The 26,637-nt window shown below is 46.3% G+C and overlaps 3 protein-coding genes across 5 annotated transcripts; 1 reads left to right on the forward strand and 2 right to left on the reverse strand.

The window, feature by feature from the left end:
* Positions 1-4: 4 nt before the first annotated feature.
* Positions 5-8,201, reverse strand: LOC309524982 (uncharacterized protein). 2 transcript variants are annotated; one of them, XM_082210268.1, is made up of 4 exons: positions 8,085-8,201; positions 7,094-7,239; positions 1,692-1,788; positions 5-1,587 (listed from the first exon to the last, which is right to left on the reverse strand). In XM_082210268.1, the coding sequence occupies exons 2-4, from the start codon at positions 7,199-7,201 to the stop codon at positions 401-403; spliced, it is 1,392 nt and encodes a 463-aa protein (XP_082066394.1). In that variant the 5' UTR covers positions 7,202-7,239; positions 8,085-8,201; the 3' UTR covers positions 5-400. The 2 variants fall into 2 exon arrangements, with proteins under 2 accessions (XP_082066394.1, XP_082066393.1); XM_082210267.1 differs by having other exon boundaries at positions 5-1,590; positions 8,085-8,200.
* A 5,376-nt stretch (positions 8,202-13,577) lies between these two features.
* On the reverse strand, positions 13,578-16,709 carry LOC309525271 (uncharacterized protein). 2 transcript variants are annotated; one of them, XM_082210813.1, is made up of 2 exons: positions 16,613-16,709; positions 13,578-15,003 (listed from the first exon to the last, which is right to left on the reverse strand). In XM_082210813.1, the coding sequence occupies exons 1-2, from the start codon at positions 16,623-16,625 to the stop codon at positions 14,489-14,491; spliced, it is 528 nt and encodes a 175-aa protein (XP_082066939.1). In that variant the 5' UTR covers positions 16,626-16,709; the 3' UTR covers positions 13,578-14,488. The 2 variants fall into 2 exon arrangements, with proteins under 2 accessions (XP_082066939.1, XP_082066938.1); XM_082210812.1 differs by having other exon boundaries at positions 13,578-15,006.
* Positions 16,710-19,472: 2,763 nt separating this feature from the next.
* On the forward strand, positions 19,473-26,375 carry LOC309524776 (uncharacterized protein). Its single transcript, XM_082209808.1, has 4 exons — positions 19,473-19,564; positions 21,602-22,318; positions 24,303-24,438; positions 24,611-26,375. Exons 2-4 carry the CDS (start codon positions 21,623-21,625, stop codon positions 25,675-25,677), a joined length of 1,899 nt encoding a protein of 632 aa, XP_082065934.1. The 5' UTR covers positions 19,473-19,564; positions 21,602-21,622; the 3' UTR covers positions 25,678-26,375.
* Positions 26,376-26,637: the final 262 nt, after the last annotated feature.

The following is a 26,637-nucleotide window of genomic DNA, read 5'->3' on the forward strand; positions in this document are numbered from 1 at the left end:
AACCAGGACTTGGAACAGAATTTTAAGAGCTGGGGTCGACAATTACTACCAGTTTTGCAATTCTACTACTGTTTTCAGCAACTGTACCAGACTCTTTGGAGATTACACCATTGGGAGATATGTATGGGAAATTCCAGGTTAGCCAGGGCAAAGGATACATTCCTTTCTCCAGCATAGATTCTCTGACTTCTAATAACACACAACCCAGGACTGAAGCTGCTCCTCCAATGAGGGTTTCTCTTCTTCCCCACTTTCCTTTAGATCCTCCCCCTCCCCCACCAAAAATCACATTTATTGACATTCAGCCAGGAACACTTTCTGCGATTTCCACAGCTGGAGCCTTATTACCACAACCAGTCTGTGTGGATTCTTTCATGTCCTAAGACAGAAGACGTAGCACTCAGGCTGCGCATTTGTAAGTTTTCACCTTTGTGTGGATTCTCTCATGCTTAATAAGATTTGACCGCCAGCTGAAACACTTCCCACAGTGGGAGCATTTATATGGCTTCTCCCCTGTGTGGATTTGCTGGTGCTGGAGGAGATCGGAGCCCCGGCCAAAACATTTCCCGCACTCAGAGCATTTATATGGCTTCCCTCTTTTGAGGATTCTCTGATGTCGTAGAAGGTCAGAGCGGTGCCCAAAGCTCTTCCCACAGTCAGAGCATTTGTACGGTTTCTCTCCTGTGTGGGTGCGTTCGTGTGCCAGGAGACCAGAGCTCTGGCTGAAGCTCTTCCCACACTCTGCGCATGTGTATGGTTTCTCCCCTGTGTGGGTTCTCAAATGTCTAACGAGAGCTGTGCGTTCGCAAAAGCTTTTCCCGCACTCGGTGCACCGGTACGGCTTCTCTCCAGTATGGGTCCTCTCATGGGCCAAAAGGCCCGAGCTCTGGCTGAAACTCTTCCCACATTCTGTGCATTTGTACGGCTTCTCCCCCGTATGGGTCCTCTCGTGCGCCGAAAGGCCCGACCTCCGGTGGAAGTTCTTCCCGCAGTCCGGGCAGGTGAAGGGTTTCTCACCGGTGTGGGACCTCTCATGAGCCACGAGGGCTGAGCTCTGGCTGAAGCATTTCCCACACTCCCCACATTTGTACGGCTTCTCCCCTGTGTGGATCCTCTCATGCGTGATTAGGTGGGACTTCCGGCTGAAGCTCTTGCCGCACTCTGCGCAGTCGTAGGGCTTCTCCCCTGTGTGGGTTCTCTCATGTGCAATGAGGTGGGACTTCCGGCTGAAACTTTTGCCACACTCTGGGCAGCCATACGGTTTCTCTCCAGTGTGAAGTCTCCGGTGCCTGTACAAACTCGAGCTCTGCTTGAAGGTTTTCCCACAGTCCATGCACATCTTCAACCCCCCATAGTTGTAGATCCTTGCCCGGATCCTGGGCTCTTTCAGATCCCAGGGGTCCTGGTCATAAGGCGGAATAGGGATGTCCTTCTGTTTCTTGAGGCCATCTGAGCTCTGGCGGCTTCCAGATGTTTCTCCGGTCTCAAGGATGTCCCAGTTGGCTCCTCCAAGAGACGTGCCGTCTGCCTCAGAATCTTCCTGCACAAGATTGTCGTCCTCCTCAATCTCACTCTCCTTTCCTTCACCTGCTGAGAGAAGCAGAAAACCTTGAAGTGATGAATCCAACCCTTGAGCTTTATGGTGTTGCAGCTAATGAAACCTTCAGGCATGGAATTAAATAAATCCTTACCGAGTGAAACCGTGTCCTCATCTTCCTGCTTTAAGCTCTGCTCCTGCTCAGTGTCTGAGGGAGGCAGCTCAGTATCAGAAAGGTCTGTGGCCAACGTCTGCAGTTAAACATTAATAAACGTGAGTCAGAAAGGAGCAGAAAGGTTTAAAAACAGAATGTGTGGTTGTTTTTTAAGGCAACTTTTTACATGAATAATCGTGACCCCAAATGATACACTTCTCCCATCTAATGCTATCACAGTATGAATCAAAATACAAAACTGAAAAGTGGGATAGGTCATATTTTTCAGTGGGGACAAACATGGCTGCTGCATATGGAACCTCCAGCTTCAGGGGCAGTATACCAGTTTCCGAATCCTGCAGCTTCAAAGCAACAAAAAGTGTGGTGTCTGGTTGACGAAACAGGATGCTGTACTGAGTAGAACTTTTCTCTGATCCAGCAGGGCTATTCGCATGTAGAAACAGAGGTGTTTTAGTCAAATTTTAGATATTAATCCCTCTGTTCCAGCTGTTTCCAATATTTTGGAACCGAGATCTTCAAGGTGTGTTATGGCATCCACTGATACCCCATTGGCTCCTATCAAGGCCCCCACCCCTCTTCATTTTAAATTTTTACTTTCTAAGAATTGAGAGTTTGGGGGGGTTGTTGTTTGGGGGGGATATGTTTTTAGGGTTTCCCAGTAGTGTATGGAAGTGAGAGCTGGACCATAAAGAAGGCTGATCGCCGAAGAATTGATGCTTCTGAATTATGGTGCTGGAGGAGACTCTTGAGAGTCCCATGGACTGCAAGAAGATCAAACCTATCCATTCTTAAGGAAATCAGCCCTGAGTGCTCACTGGAAGGACAGATCGTGAAGCTGAGACTACAATAAGAAAAGGAAAAGGCCCTGATGTTGGCAAAGATTGAGGGCACAAGGAGAAGGGGAAGACAGAGGACGAGATGGTTGGACAGTGTTCTCGAAGCTACCAGCATGAGTTTGACCAAACTGCGGGAGGCAGTGGAAAACAGGAGTGCCTGGCGTGCTCTGGTCCATGGGGTCGAGAAGAGTCGGACACAACTAAATAACTAAACAACAACAACATGTTTTTAGGGGGTCCTTGCTTGAATTTTGGACTTTCCTTGGAGGAATAGCTTTGGGCTCTCTTGTGGGGGACATAGCTAAGGGAACTATCATGATGATTGTTCTTGACAGACCAATCTGATTTATTTTTTGATGTAATTACATAGTTGGTGGATCAGGGAAATACTGTGGACATAGTGTATCTTGATTTCAGTAAGGCTTCTGACAAAGTCCCCCATGATATTCTCGCGAAGAAGCTGGTAAAATGTAGGTTGAACGAGGTAACTGTTAGGTGGATTTGTAGCTGGTTGACTAACCGAACCCAAAGAGTACTCATTAACGGTTCCTTCTCATCCTGGGAAAAAAGTGACACAAGTGGGGTACCGCAGGGTCCTGTCCTGGGCCCATTGTTGTTCAATGTCTTTATAAATGACTTGGATGAAGGAATTGAGGGGATACTCATCAAATTTGCAGATGACACCAAACTGGAAGGGGTAGCTAATGCTGCAGAAGACAGAATCAGAATTCAAAATGACCATAACAGATTGGAGAACTGGGCGCAAGCTAAGAAATGAATTTCAATAGGGACAAATGTAAAGTTCTACACTTAGGCAGGAGAACCAGATGCACAAATATAGATTGGGGGACACCTGGCTTGCTAGCAGTACATGTGAAAAGGATCTAGGGATCTTGAAGAAGAAGAAGAAGAGTTTGGATTTGATATCCCGCCTTTCACTCCCCTTCAGGAGTCTCAAAGCGGCTAACATTCTCCTTTCCCTTCCTCCCCCACAACAAACACTCTGTGAGGTGAGTGGGGCTGAGAGACTTCACAGAAGTGTGACTGGCCCAAGGTCACCCAGCAGCTGCATGTGGAGGAGCAGAGACGCGAACCCGGTTCCCCAGATTACGTGACTACCGCTCTTAACCACTACACCACACTGGCTCTCTCTTGGTGGACCACAAGCTTAACATAAGCCAGCAGTGTGATGCAGCAGCAAAAAAAGCTAATGCTATTCTAGGCTGCATCAACAGAAGTATAGTGTCCAGATCAAGGGAAATAATAGTACTGCTCTACTCTTCCTTAGTCAGACAACACTTGGGAGTACTGTGCCCAATTCTGGGCGCCACAATTTAAGAAGGATGTTGACAAACTGGAATGTGTGCAGAGGAGGGTGTGGCGTTTGCCTCCTAGGTGGGTCATAAGGAAAGGGTTAAATGAGTGTGAAGTGATTGGCCAGTGGGAACCCAAGGGGAGGAGTTAGAGTGAGAGTTGGAGTTGTGTGGAAGTCAGTTGAGAGTTGAGAGTTGGAGAAGGAAGAGGGAGGATAAGTCTGTGGGTTGGTTTTGGTAGAGGATTTAGGCTCGTGGTCAGAGGAAGTAAAGCTTGAAGGGTTAGAGAGAAAACCCATAGCAGAACTTTGGGACCAGAGTCTTGAGAGAAGCCTAACCAAAAGGAACAGTACTGAGAGGAAATTTCTCTTATTTTGTTAATTTACTGATAATTCTCACTCACACAATATGCCACCCAAAAAGATAAGAAACCCAGTGAGGGAAACAACTTATGAAAGTTCTGAAGGAGAGGAGAATGGAAATCCTCAGAGGGAAGAGCAGAGTTTAGAAAATGTAACTAATATTCAACCTGAGGCAGGAGGTCCAAAATTCTCTGTAGACTTTGAAAAGTGGAAGTTAGAACAATATAAATTGGAATTAGAAAGAATTAAAGCTGAGAGCGAAAGAATTAGGGCTGAGCAGGAGAGCGAAAGAATGCAATTTCAGCTGGAGATGAGGAAACTGGAATTAGCAGCTATGGAGAATCAAAATAATAGTAATAACACCAGTAGTCAAACTCAAGGGAAGGTAGATTTAAAGCGTTTTCCTGAGCTTAAGGAAAAAGATAGCCCTGAGGCTTTTATTATATCTTTTGAAAGAGCTTGTCAAGATTTTCAAGTGAAAGATGAAGATAAGATGAAGATACTTAGAGCCAGGATAAGTGGGGCATTAGTTGAAATTTATGCTCAAATGACAGAGGACCAATCCAAAAAATTTGATATGTTTAAGCAACTAATATACACCAGGTTTGGGATTACCTCAGAACAACTGAGAAAGAAATTTAAAAGTGACTAAAGTGAAGGAGGAGACATACGCTCAGCTTGGGGCTAAAATCTCAAACTACCTCACAAAGTGGAGAGGGCAGACTCTGTTCCAAAAATCAGAGAAGTGTTTGCTCTGGAACAATTTTATGAACCGATAAACGGCCAATTAAAATATCTTATAAAGGAAAGACACCCACAATCACTTCAAGAAGCTACTAACTTAGCTGACCAAATAAATGAAATAAGGGACCATAGGTTTGATGAACCAAGTTTTGGCAGGAAAGTGTGGGGGACTAATAGAAATAAATTCCAACAGGCAAAGGGAAACCCATCTTCAGAGACAAACAAGGGAAATAGGCCATTGTCAAAAGGGCAAAATGACAAGGCCCAAGCAAACACCAGTCTCACTGAGGAGAAAGGGTGGGAAACAAATTATACAAATCCCAAAGAACTGAAATGCTGGGGATGTGGAAAATTTGGCCACAAAAGTTTTAATTGTAGAGCTGGAGGGTAAAAGTCTGTCAATATTAGCCCTCCGGAAAAAACCTATTGTATCAAAGCAGCTGAGGAGTGCCAAGCTAGTCAGGATAGGCTGAAGCCTGCTGAAGTGGTGGAGGCTAAAGTGGCACATTGCTACACTATTAAACAAGACAATCTTCTTTTGAAAAATGCTGGGGGAAATATTTGGATTGAAGGGAGGAGATTTCTAGGGTTAAAAGATACAAGTTCGCAAGTCACTATTGTCCACCCAGAGATAATCTGTCCCACCAAAATAATTCCAGGAAAAGTTACGTGATTAGAAGAAGAAGAAGAGTTTGGATTTGATATCCCGCCTTTCACTCCCCTTCAGGAGTCTCAAAGCAGCTCACATTCTCCTTTCCCTTTCTCTCCCACAACAAACACTCTGTGAGGTGAGTGGGGCTGAGAGACTTCACAGAAGTGTGACTAGCCCAAGGTCACCCAGCAGCTGCATGTGGAGGAGCAGAGACGCGAACCCGGTTCCCCAGATTACAAGACTACCGCTCTTAACCACTACATCACACTGGTTTCAAAAAGGAATTTTGAAACACCCTGAGGTATTACCAGTTGCAGAAATCCATGTTAAGTTCCAAGATTGGTCAGGGAAGTGGCAGGTTGCTATTTCTGCGGAGATTCCTACTGCTGATCAGATTACTGTGCTGGTCAGATGGGATCTCTTAGAGCATGTACAGAGTTCTTTCGTAGTTACTCGCTCAAAGGGGGGTAAACAGTCACCCCATGCTGAGGGGAATACTACTGTTGCCAAAGGAGACAGAGCTGAGGAACAGATCTCTGAGGGGAGAAATGAAGCCCTGCTGGTTCCTTTTATAAAAAAACCAAAAACATAGTTTTGCCCAAGAACAGAAAGAAGATGCTGATTTAGTTAATTGTTTTGAGGCAGCCAAATCTGACGTGCCTTTAATCCCTGAAAGTCCTGAGCAATTCTGTCTAAGCAATGGACTGTTATATAGAGAAGTCCTTGACTTGCACTCATTATGGTCTTAGGGCAGTCACACACAATCCCAGTTTCAATACAGTACAGTGAAAGTTTGGGGCAGGCATGCTTCTTCGTTTCCAATCAGTGCATGTCCTGTAGCTTCCTGCTGAACCCCTGTAAGTTTTTATACCACATATGTTCCAGTGTGGGTTTCTGGGTCCCACTTTTTACAGTGCAGGAGTCCCGCTCCACACAGCAATAATGCAGTAACATTGTGGAAGGATCACAGAACAGTTTATAAAGCAGAACGATGGATGGTCCAGTATGAATCCATCATTAATACACCATTTTTGCATCAATGGGCACACCCACACTACAGATTTCAAGAGCTTTTACAGTCAATCCTCTCTCCAAAGGAACTCTGGAAATTGTAGTTCTGTGAGGGGGATCGGAGGGGTTTCTCCTAACAATTCTCAACACCCTTATAACAATACAGTAATTTATTACTTATATATCGCCTATCCAACTGGGTTACCCCTGCCTTAACAAACTACAATTCCCAGGAGTCTTTAGGGGAAACCCTGACAATTAGAGTAGTATAAAAGTGCTAGAAATATATAGTGTGAGTAAGTCCAATGACATATTACAGAATACACTTGCCCCCCTCCCCACCCAAAAAATCCCCACCAATCTTGGTGGGACCCTGATAGAATCCCCCCCCCTGCAAAACTTCAGAAACTGCAATGTAGGTGTGAGACAAGCATCCATGGAGAGTGAATTCCTTCCCTCTCACCTGCACGCCCCATCTCTCATTCTCCTGCTGCCTCAGTAGGAAATCCTCTGCCAGGGCCACGACTTGAGCACAGATCTCTGGCCCTCGATCCTGAAGCCAGTTCTCCATTTCACAGAAAAATCGCTGCGGTGTCACTCAAAAGCGTTCTGAAACAAGCAGGTGAAATTGTTTCTTTTAATTCCACAGTGCCCTTTGTCAAAAGCTGACAGGGGCAGCGTCATACAAAAGCACAAATGAAATGCAAGTGATATAGAAATACAATGGCAAAGACATATTTACAATCATTTAGTAGTGTTTTCATGGGATCTTAGGTTTTATAGTACCTGCTGTGCACCACCTTGATATTTTATATGTGTGGACTGTCTACAAGCATTTAAACAAATAAATACACATGTATAGATCAAGGCTTGGGTAACTATGGCCCTCTAGATGTTGCCAGACTGCAACTCCCATAATCTCTGGCTTTGCTTGCTGGGGCTGATCTGGAGGAGGGCCCCAGGCTCTCCACCCTCCTTCACTGTAAGATATTCTCCAGAGCAAGCTTCTGTTAGAAGCACAGGAGCTAAGCCCTGTAAAATAAATAGGTCAAACTACATGCAAGGATGCTAAATCCATAAAGATCTCTTCTCTCTCTCTCTCTCTGAATGATGCAGAATTCATTGTTGAATTTATTATGAAGCCAAATGCCAACTAGGGATGGCATCTCAGAGTTACTTCTTCTAAGAGCTAGCCTGTTAATTTCGATGAGAATAATGCAGTTGGGTAGAAAAACGCTTTTGTTTCAGAGCTGCGGACCTAGTTCCCTTCTCCCTCCTCGGTCTGCATTCTGGTGGGTGGCAGGAAGGCAGGAGGGGAAGGAGATGCAGGGTGTTGTTGGCGGTTTCCCCTTTCGCACTGCCTTCTCCTGTGTCATTTCAAACGCCTCCTCTGCAGGGAGAGCTTCTCCTTTCCCCCCAACCGCCCCTTTCCTCCTCTACCTCCATCAACGCACCTCTTTCTCTTTCCCTGCACCAGCCAGCCGCCGCCTTGGTGATGCAACTTCCTTTTCAAGAAATCTCTGCAGTCCAAGTTGCCCAGAGGCTAGCAATATTTTAAATATATATATTTAAATAAATATATATATTTAAAATCCACGAAGGGGTAGGAAGCCCCACAAACCACCAAGTTTACTATCGCCTGCAGGAAAAGGCCATGGGCAGCTTCCTTCACAGCTGTCCTGGCCTCTCTGTGCAAATGCAGCTCTGTTGATTTAACCCTTGGGATCTCATTCACGGGGAAAGAAGGGACAAAACGGCTTCAGGGCTCCATTGGGGAGGAAAGGAGAGGGTCTTTGCAGCCACACACCCCGATCTCTTGAACGGTTGCTGCTGTGGTCCTTTTGGCTGCAGGCAGGAGTTAGACCGGTGCAGCTTCTCTTTCTCCCGCCCCCGCCCCCAACGCCTTTCTTTAAAAAAAAAGTTTTGTGTATTTCATTGCAACACAGAGAGAGATGTATTCATCCAGACAGTAAATATTTGGGTCTATTCAGAAGACTGCAAATATCACAAGGTCAGGGGGAACATCATTCCTTTGAAGAGAAGGCCTACAATCGCTTGCAAAAAGCAGAGCTTTTTACCAAGATGCTACCAGTTTAGCACAAGAAATCCACGTCGTTACATTTAAGAGACTTTGGGGAGTTAGGAAAGTAAAGGGGAAAGGCACTGAAAATTATGGGATGACTGAATCATTATTAACAGGAAGACATTAATGGAGCAAATCAGGATGGATGCTCAATAAACAGTTCCATCCAGAGTTGTCTCGAGTTATTTATTTCAAAGTCAGAAATAAGAACATAAGAGCCTGCGGGATCAGGCCAGTGGCTTACCTAGTTCAGCATTTTGCCCTCACAGTGGCTGACAAGATGCCTGTGGGAAACTCACAAGCAGGATTTGAGAAGAAGAGACCTCTCCCCTCCTGCAGCTTCCATCAACTGGGGTTCAGAAGAATTAGGTACTGCTTTTAACTGTGGAGGCAGAGCACAACCATCATAGCTAACACCCATAGGGAGCCCTCTCCTCCATCAATATGTCTAACCCTCTTTTTAAACCAGTGCTTTTTGTCTGGGGGGGTGCATATCCCTAAACATTTTGTAAATCTAAGATGGGCCTCATTGAGGGGCAGTATTTCAATATGAGTAGGAAAATGAGAGTACCCCTAAACACTTTTTTAGGGGGGAGGAAGCACTGTTTAAACTATTTAGGATAGTGTTCCTCACTGCCTCCGGTGGGAGTGAGTTCCAAAGATTAACAATGCACCATGTGAATTTCTACTTCTTTTTGCCTGCCTGCTCCTCCCCACCTCCCCCCGCAACACGTGTGCGGCTAAATTTCTACTTTCTCTTATCTGTCCTGAATCTTCCAACCTTGAGCTTAATTGGAAGTCTTCAAGTGCTAGTTTTACAAGGCAGAAACCTTTCTCTATTCACCTTCTCCATAACATGCATAATTTTGACACTTCTATCATGTTGCCTCTTTCTGACCTGTTCTCTAAACTAAAAAGTCCCAATGTTTCCTCATGGGAAGGGGAGCTCACTTCATCCCCTCAATCATTTTGGTGGCCCTTTTCTGAAGCTTTTCCAACTCTACAATATCCTTTTTGGGGTGAGCCAGCCAGAACTGTACACAGGATTCCAAATGTGGTCCCATCATCGATTTGTATCATGGCATTATGGTACCTGGAGTTTATTTGCATTCCCTTTCCTACTGAACCCTAGCACGGAAATAACTTTTTCATGGCCGCCGCACACTAGGTCAATGTCTTTGTTCATTAAAACTATTTACTACGACTCCAAGGTCTCATTCCTGGTCTGTCATCCCATGAGAGTATATGTGAAATTCAGATTTATTTATTTTTGCCTCAACATGCTATCTAGGCGATGGGGAACATCCCCAACCTTTGCGCCAAGTGGGCAATTCACTTTGCTATCTCTATGCCCATCAGACACCCAACTATCTATGTTCTTAATGACTGACTCGCCCATTACAAGGGTCCTTCTACACACACCCACACCCAAGAAGCGTCTTCAGCAGGGGAGGGTGGCCATTCATCCCCCCCCCAAAAAAATAGGATCCTTCTATGGGAATCATAGAATGATAAGAGTTGGAAGGGACCACGAGGACCAACTATTCCACCTCACCCCCCCCCCCGAATGTTTCCCTCTTCCTCAGAACAACACTCTCTTCTACCAGGAGTGGAAAACCTTTGGCGCTTCATATGTAGTCAGACTGGGGAGGGTGAATTTCCCACGGGTCCAGGCATAAAGGCTTGGGAAATAATATACAAGGAATTGAAAAGGATATTCAAAATAACTTTTGTAAAACAAACCAGAAGTTTTTCTTTTGGTAATTATAAGGACAGAACTACCTAAACAGTACATAATCTTATTCATGTATGCTACCACAGCAGCAAGAATGTTACTTGCCCAAAAATGGAAAGAAGTAGTCCCAGCGAAAGAAGAATGGATACAAAAACTTATGGAATATGCAGAAGTGGCAAAACTTACCAGAAGAATAAGAAATCAAGATCAACAAACTTTTCATAAAAGAATGGAAATGGTTTATTGAACATTTACAGATAAATTGCAATCAGATAAAAACATTAGCAGGATTATTGTAATAACCTGCAGTTTCATAAGAGTATATATTTAAAGAAGATGAGTAAATGAGCAAATTAAATGAATTTGGATATGGAGAAGATATTAAAAAATAAATTTAAGGAACTGCAGAAGGGGGGAAGAAAGTCAAATTCTGAAATGTTAAATCAATGTTAATGAAATGTACAAACTTGAAAAGGATAAATTTTGAAAAGTATAAATGTACTGCTCTCACCTGGCTTGAGAGCAGTACATGTGAAAAGGATCTAGGAGTCTTGGTTGACCACAAACTTGACATGAGCCAACAGTGTGACGCGGCAGCTAAAAAAGCCAATGCAATTCTGGGCTGCATCAATAGGAGTATAGCATCTAGATCAAGGGAAGTAATAGTGCCACTGTATTCTGCTCTGGTCAGAGCTCACCTGGAGTACTGTGTCCAGTTCTGGGCACCAAAGTTCAAGAAGGACACTGACAAACTGGAACGTGTCCAGAGGAGGGCAACCAAAATGGTCAAAGGCCTGGAAACGATGCCTTATGAGGAACGGCTAAGGGAGCTGGGCATGTTTAGCCTGGAGAAGAGGAGGTTAAGGGGTGATATGATAGCCATGTTCAAATATATAAAAGGATGTCACATAGAGGAGGGAGAAAGGTTGTTTTCTGCTGCTCCAGAGAAGCGGACACGGAACAATGGATCCAAACTACAAGAAAGAAGATTCCACCTAAACATTAGGAAGAACTTCCTGACAGTAAGAGCTGTTCGACAGTGGAATTTGCTGCCAAGGAGTGTGGTGGAGTCTCCTACTTTGGAGGTCTTTAAGCAGAGGCTTGACAACCATATGTCAGGAGTGCTCTGATGTTGTTTCCTGCTTGGCAGGGGGTTGGACTCGATGGCCCTTGTGGTCTCTTCCAACTCTATGATTCTATGATTCTATGAAATAAAAACTAAAAAAAGGCTTGCAGGGCTACTCTGCCTTAATATATTCCCACCCCCTCCAGTGGAAGAGGGCTTTGGGAAATGGGTTCTTCAGAGTGTTATCAGAGGGAGACATTTACAGCTGATCTTAAACACTTGATCTACTCTCACTTCTACAATGGCCCTGATTCCAAAATCTCTCGTCCACTTCCCCCTTCCTCCATACACTTATTCATACAGAGCAACCATTTGGATGTTTTTAAGTACTCTGAATTCCACCTCAGGAAACAATATCCTAAGAGAATTGGGACCGAAAAGGATTGTGGCCAATGAGAAAAGGAGGTATACAGTCATGGGAAAAAGAAAGTACACCCACTTTGAATTATGTGGCTTTACATATGAGGACATAATAAAAAACATATGTTCCTTAGCAGGTCTTAAAATCAGGTAAATACAACCTCAGGTGAACAACAGCACATAATACGCCGCATAGTGATTTATTTAACAGAAATAAAGCCAAGATGTAGAAGCCATGTGTGAAAAACTAAGTACAGTGGTGCCCCGCAAGACGAACGCCTCGCAAGACGGAAAACCCGCTAGACGAAAGGGTTTTCCGTTTTGGAGACGCTTCGCAAAACGAATTTCCCTATGGGCTTCCTTCGCAAGACGAAAGCCCATAGGGAAATCTCCGGGACAGCTGGGAAGCGCAGCACGTCTTCCCCACTGTCCTCGGACCTCCTCCGAAGCCTGGCCGGGGGGGGGGGCGGAGAGACAGCATTTTAAAATCGCCCCGGACAGCAGAGAAGTCCCCCGCTGTCCCGAGGTTTTTAAAAATGCTGGCATCTTCCCCGCTGTCCCCGGACATCTTTTGAAGCAAGGGGCGGCAACGCGGAGGAGCGATCTTCTCCCCTCCGCCCCTTGCTTCAAAAGAGGGGACAGAGGGGAAAGCACGCGCGTCTTCCCCTTTGTCCCCGGACCCCTTTTGAAGCAAGGGGCAGCAACGGGGAGAAGCGATCTTCTCCCCTCCGCCCCTTGCTTCAAAAGAGGGGACAGAGGGGAAGGCGCGCGCGCCTGCCCCTCTCTCCCCGGACCCCTTTTGAAGCAAGGGGCAGCAACGGGGAGAAGCGATCTTCTCCCCTCCGCCCCTTGCTTCAAAAGAGGGGACAGAGGGGAAGGCGCGCCTTCCCCTCTGTCCCCGGAGATTGCGGGGGAGGCAACAGGGAGAAGCAATCTTCTCCCCGCTGCCCCTTGCTTTAAAACAGGTCCGGGGACAGAGGAGAAGGCGCGCGGCGCTTCCCCTCTGTCCCCGACGGTCTCCTTAGGAACGCATTGATTGATTTTCAATGCATTCCTATGGGAAACTGTGCTTTGCAAGACGAAAAACTCGCAAGACGACAAAACTTGCGGAACGAATTAATTTCGTCTTGCGAGGCACCACTGTACACCTTTGATTCAACAGCTTGTAAAACCACCTTTATCAGCAATAACATGAAGTACCGTATTTTTCGCCCTATAGGATGCACTTTTTCCCCTCCAAAAATGAAGGGGAAATGTGTGTGCGTCCTATGGGGCGAATGCAGGCTTTCGCTGAAGCCTGGAGAGCGAGAGGGGTCGGTGCGCACCGATCCCTCTCACTCTCCAGGCTTCAGGAAGCTATCCGCAAGCCTGGGGAGCCCGCGGGAGTTCTCGCAGGGCTCCCTAGGCTTGCAGATAGCAGCCTGCTGCCCGAAGCCTGGGGCGCGCTGCTTCCGGTGGGAAGTCGCGCTGGACTCCCACGGCTTGCAGATAGCGGCCTGTTCTGGGGTCGGGGGAAGCTCAGGCTTCCCCCGCCCCAGCCCCGCACCTGGGGGGGAAATATTTTTTTTTCTTTATTTCCCCCCAAAAAAACTAGGTGCGCCCTATGGGCCGGTGCGCCCTATGGGGCGAAAAATACGGTAATTCTTTTCTGTAGGACTTTATCCATCTCTCTCATTGTTGTGGAGGAATTTTGGCCCATTCTTCTTCACAACGTTGCTTCAGCTCATTGAGGTTTGCTGGCATTTGTTTATGAACAGCTCTCTTAAGGTCCCTCCACAGCATTTCAATTGGGTCGAGGTCTGGACTTTGAGTGGGCCATTGCAACACCTTGATTCTTTTCTTTTTCAGCCATTCTGCTGAAGATTTACTGGTGTGCTTGGGATCATTGTCCTGTTGCATGACCCAGTTACGACCAAGCTTCAGCTGTCAGGCAGATGGCCTCACATTTGATTCTAAGATACTCTGGAGTTCGTGGTCGACTCAATGACTGCAAGGTTCCCAGGTCCTGTGGCTGCAAGCCCAAATCACCACCCCTCCACCACCATGCCTGACAGTTTGTATGTTCTTTGTGCTGATATGCTGTGCTTGGTTTTCGCCAAACATGGCACTGTGCATTATGGCTAAACATCACCACTTTGGTCTTGTGTGTCCAAAGGACGTTGTTCCAGAAGTCTGGTGATTTGTTCAGATGCAACTTTGCAAACCTAAGCTGTGCTACCATGTTCTATTTAGAGGGAAGAGGCTTTCTCCAGACAACCCTTCCCAGCATATTCAGTCTTTTTCTGATTGTACTGTCATGAACTTTAACATTTAACCTGCTAAATGAGGCCTGTAGAGCCTGAGATGTAACTCTTGGGTTTTTTGCAATTTCTCTGAGCATTGCACGGTCTGACCATGGGGTGAATTTGCTGGGACGTCCACTCCTGGGAAGGTTGGCAACTGTCTGGAATGTTTTCCACTTCTGAATAATCTTTCTGATTGTAGAATGATGGACTTTAAATTGTTTGGAGATGGCCTTATAACCCTTCCCAGTTTCGTGGGCAGCAACAATTGCTTATCGAAGAGCATTGCTGAGGTCTTTCCTCCTTGGCATTGCGGTAAAACACAAATGCGTGCATTCACAGTTTTCCCCGCACTTGGTGCACAGATATAACTTCTCTCCCGTATGGGTCCCCTCATGGGCCAAAAGACTCGAGCTCTGGCTCAAACTCTTCCCACACTCTGTGCATGTGTACGGCTTCTCTCCCGTGTGGGTCCTCTCGTGTGCCAAAAGGCCCGACCTCCGGTGGAAGTTCTTCCCGCAGTCCAGGCAGGTGAATGGTTTCTTGCCAGTGTGGGACCTCTCATGCACCACGAGGGCTAAGCAGTCATTAGGCTTGTCTCCCTGGTCATAAGGAGGAACAGGGATGTCCTTCTGTTTCCCGTGCCCACCTGAGTCCTGGCGACTTCCAGATGTTTCTACCATCTCATGGATGTCCCAGTTGTCTCCTCCAAGGGCTGCACTGTCTGCCTCAGATTCTTCCAGGCTGAGCTGGTCCTCGTTCTTCTTCTCACTCAGCTTTCCATCACCTGCTGAGAGAAGCAGAAAACCTTGATGTCATGAATCCAACCCTTGAGCTTTGTGGCGTTGCAGCTAATGAAACCTTCAGCCATGGAATTAAATAACAAAGGGCCCCAAAGAACAGAGCTTGGGGTCACCTTGAAGACTAACTAATTTATTATGACATAAAGCCAAGAACAACTAACGTGCCTCCCTCTGGATGTTGTTGAACTCCAGTAACCATCAGCCCCAGTCAACATGGTCAATAGCCTGGGAAGATGAGAACTGAAGCCCAGCAAAAATTGGAGAACCACAAGTTCTGTCCAACCCCTAGACTACAGCCCAGCAGCACACGCATGGAAGCATCAGCGCAGCAAAAAAAAGCAGAACTCGCATTAGGAATCTTTCAGAGAGAGATCAAAAAATAAAGCTGCCAATAGCACAATGTAATTATGGTGTAACTACAATTGAAATGCTGTGTATGGTTCCTGTTGCTGCACCTAAATTTTTTTTTCATAGAGTCTTGAACAGCCCTATGCCTTCCCTCATGGTGAGGAAAACCTAATAAAAGTTACTGAAAAATAATAAAGCATTGCTGATCATATGAAAATAAGAAGAATGTAACATTAGCTTGTCCAGTTCATGCAGGTTAGCAGATTTCAAGTGTTCTTGGTGCAGTATGCACACCCCCTGATAAGAGCATCCCTGAACATGTGCAGGTGGCTTCTCTCTATATCAAGAATTCCTAAGGGAGGAGTGGGGAACCTTAGGAACCAAGAATTAAATGTGGCTGTCCAGGCCTCTCTATCCAGCCTTGGGAAGTCTCCCACTCTTCTCTGTCCCCACCCCACCAAGGTTTTTACATTGCTGAATGCATCCCTCTACTTGCCTGGTGCAGAGTTAAGAAAAGAATTATCTGCCCCCTGCAGAGTTGGAATGTAGTCTACTACAGAAGATGTAAGGGTTAATTTCACTGATCTGCCCACTTTTGCCTGTGGCCTCGCCTAGAGATACCGTATTTTTCACTTCATAAGACACACTTTTTCCCTCCTAAAATGTAAGGGGAAATGTGTGTGTCTTATGGAGCAAATGCAGGCAGGAGGCAGGCTGGAAAAACCCCTGAGAGCTGCGCACACGCCCCGCGTGGCTCTTGCGAGCTTTTCCCCAAGGAGGGAGAAGGGACTGACGCGGCCAGTCAGTCCCTTCTCCCTCCTCGGGGAAAAGCCCGCAGGAGCCGTGCGCTCTTTAAAGGGTGCGCGGCTCCTGCGGGCTTTTCTATGAGGTGGGGGAATTGCCCTTCTCCCTCCTGGGGAAAAGCCTGCAAGCGCTGCACACACGCTCCACGCGGTTCGTGAAAGGGAGCACTGAGCAGAGCCTGGGATGCATACAGACTCAGCTCAGCGCTCCCTTAAAAAAATTTTTTTTTTCTTGCATACCCCTTCTAAAAACTAGGTGCGTCTTATGGTCAGGTGCGTCTTATGGGGCGAAAAATATGGTGTCTCATGAGAGAATGTGGCCCTTGAGCTGAAAAACGTCTCCGCTCCTGTCCTACGTGAGCACAGTGGAACATCTAGGTAATCTAAAGCTCCATCACCTCTCGTTTTAAAAATTAAGTGCCTGGGGAAAATAAATCCTTACCGAGTGAGACCATGTCCTCATCTTTCTCCTGCTTTCAAGTTCTGCTCCTGCTCAGTGTCTGAGGGAGGCAGCTTGGTATCAGGTTTGTGGTCACTGCCTGCAGTTAAACATTAAGAATCATGAGGCAGAAAGGCTTAGAAACAGAAAGGTGTGGGGTGTGTATTTTAAAGGCAACCTTTTATAATAAAGAATCGTGACCCCAAAAGACACACTTCTCCCACCTAATGCTATCACAGTATGAATTGAAATACAAAACTGAAAAGCAGGATGGGCCTATTTTTCAATGGAGACTAACATGGCTGCTACTCATAGGTAAATGGAACCTCTAGCTTCAGAGGCAGTACACGACCAGACGTTTTTATTCTGCATTCAATATTATTTGCACTCATTATGCTATCAGGGCAGTCACACACAAACCCACTTTCAATACAGTACAGCTGTACCTTGTTTCTCGAACACCTTGGTACCTGTACGTTTTGACTCCCAAACTCCGAAAACCCAGAAGTCTTCTGGTTTTCGAATGTTCTTGGGAACCTGAATGTCCGACACGGCTTCTGCAGCTTCCGATTGAGTGCAGGAAGCGCCTGCAGCCGATCGGAAACCGTGTCTTGGTTTTCAACCGTTTTCAGAAGTCGAACAGAGTTCTGGAATGGATTATATTCAACAACCAAGGTACGACTGTACTGCAAAAGCTTTGGGGCTTGCATGCCTCTTCACCTGAGCTTCCCATCTTTCATTCTCCTGCTGCCTCAGCAGGAAATCCTTCACCAGGGTCATGACCCGAGCACAGCTCTCTGGGCATCGAACCCAAACCAAATTCTCCATTTCCCAGAGAAAAAGCACTGCAGCCTCCCTCAAAAAGTTTTTGAAATAAGCAGGTGGATTTGTTCCATTATAATTTTCCCAAAGAAAGGGAAAATTTGTCAAATTTTGTCAAAAGGTTACGGGGCAGCACCATAAAAAACATGAATGAAATTCAAACAACATATAAGTACAACGACAAAGGCTAGTGTTTTTATGGGAACTTAGGTTTTGTTGTACCTGTTGTGCAGCACTTTGATATTTTATGTGTGTGGACCATTTACAAACATCTTAAACAAATCAGTACAAATGTATGTATAGACCAGAGGCTGGGTAGCTATAGCCCATCAGATGTTGCCAAAGTACAACTCCCATCATCCCTGGCTTTGCTGACTGACCAGCACTGATCTGGAGGAGGGCCCCAGGCTATCCACACAGTCCTAACCAGAGCAAGCTGCTGGTAGAAACATGGGAGCAATGTCCTGCAAAATAAGTTGACCACTGTACATGCAAGGATGCTAAATCTATGAAGAACACAATAGACAGATATTTTTAAAGCAACACTTTAAAGATATATATGTATTCATGGTTGATTTCTTAACTTGGGGTGGTATCCCAATTATTTCTACTGAGAGCTGACCTACTAAAATTAACTGACGTGACTCATTTTGGCCCGTTAATTTTGATAAGAATAATTTAGTCGGCTACACGACTAAATTGTTTCGATTTCTGAGAGTCAGACTGACATTCCATAATGGTTTATTTATTTCCATCCAAAACATATCCTGAGATTGGGCTTCATTCTGTTTCAGAGCTGCGGACCTAGTCCCCTTCTCCCCCCTCGGTTTGCATTCTGGTGGGTGGCAGGCAGGCAGGCGGGGAAGGAGATCAGGGTGCTGTTAGCAGTTTTCCCCTTCGCACTACCGGGTCTTCGCTTCTCCTGTGTCATTTCAGATTCCTCCTCTGCAGGGAGAGCTTCTCCTTTTCCCCAACCGCCCCCTTCCTCCTCCATCTCCATCAACTTTTCTCTCTTTTCTCTCTCTTTTCTCTCATCATCTCTTTTCTCTCTCTCTTTCCCTGCACCAGCCAGCCGCCGCCTTGGTGATGCAACCTCCTTTTCAAGAAATCTCTGCAGCCCAAACTGCCCAGAGGCTAGCAAGTTTGGCCAGGGCACAGCCTGACTCCCTCCCTCGGCAATCTTCGCAGAGCTCTGGCCCAATAGTTGCTAGTGGCTTGAATTACCATATTTTTTGCACCATAACACTCACTTTTTTCCTCCTAGAAAGTAAGGGGAAATGTCTGTGCGTGTTATGGAGGGAATGCCTACGGGTGGCATGCCTACGGATTTTCCTCCTCTAAAAACTATGTGCGTGTTATGGTCGGGTGCGTGTTATAGAGTGAAAAATACGGTAATTAATTTTTATAATGAATGATTTTAGAATGTTGTTTATGTTGTACTTTTGTACTGTTTTATTGTTGTTAGCCGCCCTGAGCCCGGCTTCGGCTGGGGAGGGCGGGATATAAATAAAATTTATTATTATTATTATTATAAATATATTTATTTTTAAAACCCCACGAAGGGGGAGGGAGCCCCACAAACCACCGAGTTTCCTATCACCTACAGAAAAAGGCGATGGGTAGATTTCTTCCCAGATGTCCAAACCTCTCTGTAAAAATGCAGCTCTGTCGATTTAACCCTTGGGATCTCATTCTCGGGGGGAAAGGGCATTGCCCAGGGCGGGTTACAGCGATAGAAAATGCAATTATAAACACACATTAACCATTACAACGACAAATTGCATACAAAAACAGGGAAGTATATAAATCCACGCTTGCAACACTCCCAGCCTGCCACGCCCCCATTCCCTCCAGAAATGGGACAATCCTGTTAAAATAACTATTACGGGCACGTGCAGAGAGCACTTCTTGTCTCAAAGCACACCAGCAACAATGTTTTCACAGCGCAGCGTTGCACCGTCTCCCTTTCGCATCTCCGCAGGGTGACATTCCTCAAAGGGTTAAGGAAACGGCAACCGGTTGCCTAGACGAGACCCGGAAGCGTAGGAATGCTCCGCGCTTCCTGTTCCTGCGCGTCTCGATGGTCCGGGCTTGGGCATCGGAATTGGAGATTAGCCGAGGTTGCCCGCAAAGGTGAGTTGGGAGATGGCGGAGGGGAGAGCGAGAAGTTAATGGAGACGCTTCCTTCGGGCTCTTTGCCTGTTTCTGCTCAGGGTCTGCCCTGCAAGCAGCGCTCCCGGGGGCCTTCTGCTGAGAAAAGCTGGGAAAGGCTCAGAAAAGGGCAGCCAGGAAGGATCCAAGGGGGTTGGAGCAGTTCCCCCAGTGATGGAAGGGTGCAGCATTTGGGGGGCGGAGGGAGTAAATGGAGAGCCGGGAAAGGGGTGCATCAAATTAGGCACGGCGTATGGGGGGAAGTGGCTCGAGAGACGTTTTACTCCGCCTTTCATGAAACCAGAACTCGGGGCCAAGCAGTGAAGCTGAGCGGTGAGAGATGCAGGACAAACAAAAGGAAGGAGCATGTAATTGAACTATGCAGCATGTAATTGAACTATGGAGTTCACTGCCGCAAGAAATAGTGATGGGCACCGAGTTATTATTATTATTATTAACAACAATAATAGAATTTATATACCACCCTATACCCCGGGGTCTCAGGGCAGTTCACAGAATAAAATCAAGATATAAAACCACAAAATACCTAATAAAAAATAAAAACAGCAACCCATTACCCCCCCCCCAAACCCCCACATTTTAAAAGGGCATAGGATGTAAATCGGATCAACCAAATGCCTGGTTAAAGAGGCTGGATTTAAAAGAGGATTTGGCAAATTCAATGGGGGGGGGTAAGACTATCATCAACACTAAGGACACGGATGACTGTTTCACAGCACTCATAGGTGCTCTGAAAGCACCTATGAAGGGCGTGGGCAGGGTTGAAGAAGTATGCAACTTGGAGGGAGGGTGTGGCCTGGGGGAGAGACCCAAGGGCCAGACAGGAGGGTATTTGGCCCTCAGGCCTGAGGCTTCCTACCCCTGCTATAGACAGTGAGCGAGATGGGCCATTTGTGGCTTCCGATGTCCTGACATTTCAGAAGATGCATTTCAACTTTTGTGTGGCTTTCCTGTGAAGTCGCCTGTCACCCATGATTATGCAAATACTCCCATTAAACAGATAGAAAATGATTTTGTTCTGAGATGCTGATGTTTGCTCACACCCTGTCTTCCCTTGCTAATACACAAAGGGAAGTGTGCAGCTGTGGGAGGGAGAGTCCCAGGCTCATGATATACCAGACTGATAAAATTCATTCTGAAAGGGTAGCTTATAATAGTTTATGTCTTTTAGATACCTTGGATATATGGACTGCCTCTGTTAATCTATGATCTTACATTAGGACTGATGGACTATTTTTATCATCGGTGTCAGCAACGGTTCATTATCCTTTTCTTTCTTTTGGGTATATTTGCAAAAAGAAATGCTGAAAAATAAAATAAGAAAAGATGGGGGTAGACAAACACAAGCCTTGATACATATGGCTGCTATTCTTGACCTGTGGTGGAACACACATACAAACCTCAATTGTAGAGGGGCCCTTAGTTTGTATAATTAAAGTGATTTAAAGCACAATCTTGCCCTAGTGCAATAAAAAAAGAGAAGGAGATTTATAGTGGTTAGGGAAATGAGGAAAATGCACGGAATAGTGTGGGATAAACAAATGATTAACAGGGAGATGTATAAAAAACACTACACAAGCAAATCAGAGAGAATGCTTGCTGTCATATTACTGCCTCACAAACAAATTGGGATGAATGCTCAGTAAATAGGTGGTCTGGAGGAGACCTAACTTATCTTAGGATGCCAAGATTTTGCTATAAGCATACAAAACCTTTCACTCATACAGTCATACCGCTGGTTAAATATGCTTCAGGTTGAGCGTTTTCAGGTTACGCTCCGCGGTGACCCGGAAGTAATGGAGCGTGTTACTTCCAGGTTTCGCTGCTCACGCATGCGCAGACGCTCAAAATGATGTCACACGCATTCCTGGAAGTGGTGACCCTTGCACGCACAGACGCGGGTTGCATTCACTTCAGGATGCAAATGGGGCTCCGGAACGGATCCCGTTCGCATCCAGAGGTACCACTGTATTTCAATTTTATTTTATTTTTCCTCAGACGCTGCTGCCAGGAATAAAAATGGAGGAGCAGGACCTGCCAGGACCCAATCCAGCAAAGAGATCAGAAATGAGAGGAAAAGGCTCCCGTGCTGTCCAAACTGGGACTGCCAGGGAGTTTCCAGCTGAGACAACCCCGGGAATAATTAAGCATGAGCTAAACAAGGGGTCCCACCAGAAAACTCCACAGCAGGGGTTCCTGAAGTCCAAATGGTCTATGCGTTCAAGATCAAAACCCTCGCGGCTCTTTCAATCCCAGCCGCGGTTGGATGATGCTAAGGACTTCCAGGCCTCCTTCAAGGCTGTCATTGACACCAGCCGGTGGCCAACAGGAGAGGGTGCATCCCGTCGAGAAGCCCGCGGGGCCCATCAAAAGCTGGATCCTTTTGTGAAAGTGAAGGAGGAGATTCTGGATGAGGAAACTCTCAGCTTGGAGATTCGATGTCTTCGCTTCCGGCATTTCGGCTACCAGGAGACCGAGGGGCCCCGAGGGGCCTTGAGACAACTCCGGGAGCTTTGCCACCAGTGGCTGATGCCTGAGAGGCACACCAAGGAGCAGATCCTAGAGTTGGTGACCTTGGAGCAGTTCCTGACTGTCCTGCCCCTGGAGATGCAGTGCTGGGTCCGGGAATGGGGCCCAGAGACCTGTACCCAAGCGGTGGACCTTGCGGAAGATTTCTTGCTGAAGCCTCGCGAGGCCGAGAGGCCAGAGGAAAAGGTGAATTGAGCGAATTGACCTATGGGTCGTCTATGAGTGTGGAAAAGTTGGTCTGAAAATGTGTCTTGGTAAACACAGTTCAATAACACAGACTGTGTCCAGAGAGAAAAGTCTTGATAACACTTTACTAAGTATACTGAACAAAATGGTGTATAATTTGAGGAGAAAGGAAACAGAGGTTTTGTGTTTCAGTTTGGGCCTTGTACAGACTGCAGGGAGACATTCAGTCAAACATACAGAGGTAAAACTCCCTTGGAACTGCACAGCCAACCAGAGCATGTGCTATCTCACTAAAGATAATGCCACTGCCTGGTTGCTAAGTAATAACTCCACCTGTCCCCCTCTTGGCTAGTTGACTTTAATGCTAATCAAATTAACCCTAAATTACAAACAACCCCAGCAAGCATGACCAAAAGCCAGGGATGACAGGAGTCTGGAAGACGAACGGTTCCTCATACCTGATACTACTTTTCAGTCATTCCATTCCTATCTGCTCCAAATTCCATTTTATGTGGAGAAAAATATTTTATGTTATTTAAGCCATTCACTATCAATAGATCTTGAAGCAGTTTACATTGAATTGGTTTACATGTTAAAAAATCCAAGAACATAAGTATAGAATAAAACACTTTCAACAATTTAAGATGTAGAAAATCCAACTACACATACGTCCCGCTTTCCGAACACAATGCGCTTCCCAGGAAATCATCCTTTAGGTGAACGTTCGCATAATGAGCTGACAATTTTCATTATTTCTTATGGGAGCATTTCTAATGTGTGTTCCCACCATACTTTCTTCCTAAAATGGCTGCAGCCAACCAGCAAAAGAGGGGCAAAGGAAAAACTGGTTTGTCTTCTGCTCCCTGATTAGATTAGTCCGATTTCTTTCGCCATGGTTTCTACTCCAGCAAAAGTACAAACAAGCAGGGAAGTGGGCAAACTCCATCTGTTCACATATCTGAATCAGCCAAGTGTGCAGCGAAGCTTGGGTATAACTCTCTGTGTAAAGAGAAGTGATTTTTTTGCATAATGAGCTGGTGGATGGTGGGTAGGGTTGCCATATTTCAAACTGAAAATCCAGAGAGAAAAGCTGTTGAGTTTTTTGGGCAAAATGCCATTTTTGAGCTATGCCAATATGTGTTGCCATATGTCCGGATTTCCCCAGACATTTTCCCGATTTCCACTCGGACACTGCTGCTGACTGCAGTATCCCGGTTATGTCAGGGAAAATCCAGTTGTATGGCAATGCTAATAGTGCAGCCTGAATATACATAAACAGTACAGTGCAATATCTGTATACGCAGCAATAATCGTATCAGTGTTTAATTATTATTTTTTTAAGTGTGTGTGTGTATGGACCACCTCTCCCCACATGATCCAACCTAGACTCTGCTTTCATAATCCAAGGCCTGTGTCGATGTGCCCACTCAGAGAGGGAGATGTGGAGAGTGTCAGCATGAGGCTGGGTCTTCTTAGTGGTGGCTCAGTGCTTATGTAACACTCTCCCCGGCTACACATGTCTGGCAATATCACTATATTTCTTTAGGTGCAGGCAAAAATGTTTCTCTTCAGCCAAGCCTTTTTATAATCTAGCCTCCCGGAGTGATTTTTTCGCTTTTACAGTGGAACATCTGGTTACGAACGGGATTCATTCCGGAGGCCTGGCCGTATCTCAAAATCTTCGTAACCGGAGGATTGCGTCTATGCATGCGGCGCCGCAGAGCACTTCTGCACATGTGCGAGCGGCAAACCCACTTCCGGGTTTGCCACTTTTGCAACCCAAGGATTACGTTACCCGAAGGGTAACCTGAGGGTCCACTGTACTGATTTAGTTTTATGTAGGTGACCTATGTGCTACTTTTGGTAAGTCACTTTGAGTTCCTTTTTGTAAAAGTGGCTAATGAGTTTTTAAAGTGACTAATAAAACAAATAATACAGATTTAACATCTACAGTTCTAAATCTTTTGTTCTTCTTCGGTTTCAGATATGGGGGCCTTTCACAAATGTGGCCATTCATTCGCCCGCGTCAGAGGAGGATTCCTCAGACACTGCTGAAATGCAGATTTGCACAGAGGTCAAGGAGGAAGCAGATGAGATCGACTTGCTGGGTCAAGATTTAGGTTTGAGTCCTTTGACTACGAAGCTTCTTAGCTGGTGATGCTGGGGATTGAACGTGGGGTCATCTGCATTCAGGGCAGATGCTCTATCATTGAGTTAGGACCTTTCCCATTCTAAATCATGGTATTCAGAATCTTCTCTCTCATTTCTTGATTCTCTTATTTCTTTCAACAGATGACAGGCACGAACTGGAAGATGCAGAAGGGATCTTTGAAGAGGAAACAGTTGAGCAAGTAGTTGTGGCTGGAGTATCCCCAGAAAGAGCCAAGGGAGATTTATTCCAGGATCCTGAAGTCGACAAGAGACCTGGAAGCCAGGAGGGGCAAGAAAATCGCCGGGACAAGCACCCGAGGAAGGCGGCAATACCATCGGGGCAACGCAAGGAAGGCAACAGGGGCTTGAACCAGAATACCTTCCAGCACGGGATCCGCCAGATCTTTGATCTCCTGGAGAATCAGAAGCAGCAGGTGAGGGAGAGGCCGTACAAATGCACGTACTGCAGGGAGAGTTTCCAGAACAAATCCCACCTGTCGATTCATGAGAGGACCCACACCGGAGAGAAACCGTACGAATGCCTGAACTGCGGGAGGTCGTTCTCCCAGCACTCGAACCTCCTGAGGCACGAGAGGACCCACACGGGGGAGAAGCCCTACAAGTGCGCCGACTGCGACAAAAGCTTCAACCAGAAGGCCACCCTTGTCATCCACCAGAGGACTCACACGGGAGAGAAGCCGTACCAGTGCTCAGAGTGCGGCAAGAGCTTCAGCACCAGCTCCCAGCTCATCACCCACAAGCGGATCCACTCGGGAGAGAAGCCGTACCAGTGCTCTGACTGCGGCCAGAGCTTCAGCCGAAGGCCGCACCTCGTGGTGCACGAGAGGACCCACACCGGAGAGAAGCCCTACAAATGCACCGACTGTGGGGAGAGCTTCAGAAACAGCTCGGTCTTCAACGTTCACAAAAGGACCCACACGGGAGAGAAACCCTACAAGTGCTCCTACTGCGGGCAGAGCTTAAGCCGGAGGACCAACCTCATTAAACACGAGAGAATCCACACGGGAGAAAAGCCCTTCAAGTGCCCAGAATGCGACCTCAGCTTCCGTTCCAGCACCTTGCTGAAAGCTCATAAGAGGACCCACACAGGGGAAAAACCGTACAAATGCCTGGAGTGCGAGAAAAGGTTCTGCGGTCTCACGGGTCTTCGTAAACATAAGAAAGTCCACACCGAGAAACAGGCATAAGGGTGGGCCTGAGGGTATAAGCAGGGCTGCGATGAAGTGAAAGGGGTTCAAATCACAGGCGCTGGCCTTAACTGGCCTGGGAGCCGTGCATCTTAAGGACCACCACCTTCTTTTATGTGCCCTGCTCACACTCTTCAACATCTAAGGCCCCACTCTATGTACTGCTGCCAAACAAAGCTCAGCAGACCTCTGTTAAGAGCAGAGCCTTTTTTGCAGCTGCACCACGGTGCAGAATGCCCCTGCCTCAAGAGGTTCTGCCAAGCCTGGACACTGTGCTCATTGAATCCCCAGGCCAAAAATTGAGGTTGGTGTGGCACTGCCCCATTCATCTCGATTGAGTGGCCTCTGCTGGTCAAGAAGGAAGCAATATGTGGTTGTTTCGATTGCATGATCCTTAGTTTTAGGCTAAGTAGGGCATGGGAACTAGAGGGTTAAGCCAAAGGCCTCATAGAAAAGGTGGGATTTGAGGGTGGTTGTTGATCCATTCCTCCCTGTAGCTCATTTTTTTATTGTTAGGGGTGGCTGTTTGTGTGTGTCTCCTGCTGGGAAGGGATTTGGGTCATTTTACCAGCTCCTGTCTTGTACCATTAGACCAGCTCCTCTGATGAATTTTTGCATTTATTAGTTGCTTTATATTGTCTTTAACCTTTATTTGTAAGCCACTTTGAATAATCATTGATAAAGAGGAATTTGAGTTACTGCTTTGTTGTGGTGTGTATCTGTGTATGTATCCAGTTACAGATAGGTAGCCGTGTTGGTCTGCCATAGTCAAAATAAAAAAAATCCTTCCAGTAGCACCTTAAAGACCAACTAAGTTAGTTTTTGGTATGAGCTTTCGTGTGCATGCACACTTCTTCAGATACACTGAAACAGAAGTACTTCTGTTACAAAAGAAAAACTAATTTGTCAGACAAATTTACCCTCTTACCTGTCAGTTAAGACCTGAGAGGAGGACAGAAA

The sequence above is a fragment of the Podarcis vaucheri genome (assembly GCF_965113315.1).
Source record: "Podarcis vaucheri genome assembly, chromosome: 2".
Taxonomy (NCBI): Eukaryota; Metazoa; Chordata; class Lepidosauria; order Squamata; family Lacertidae; genus Podarcis; species Podarcis vaucheri.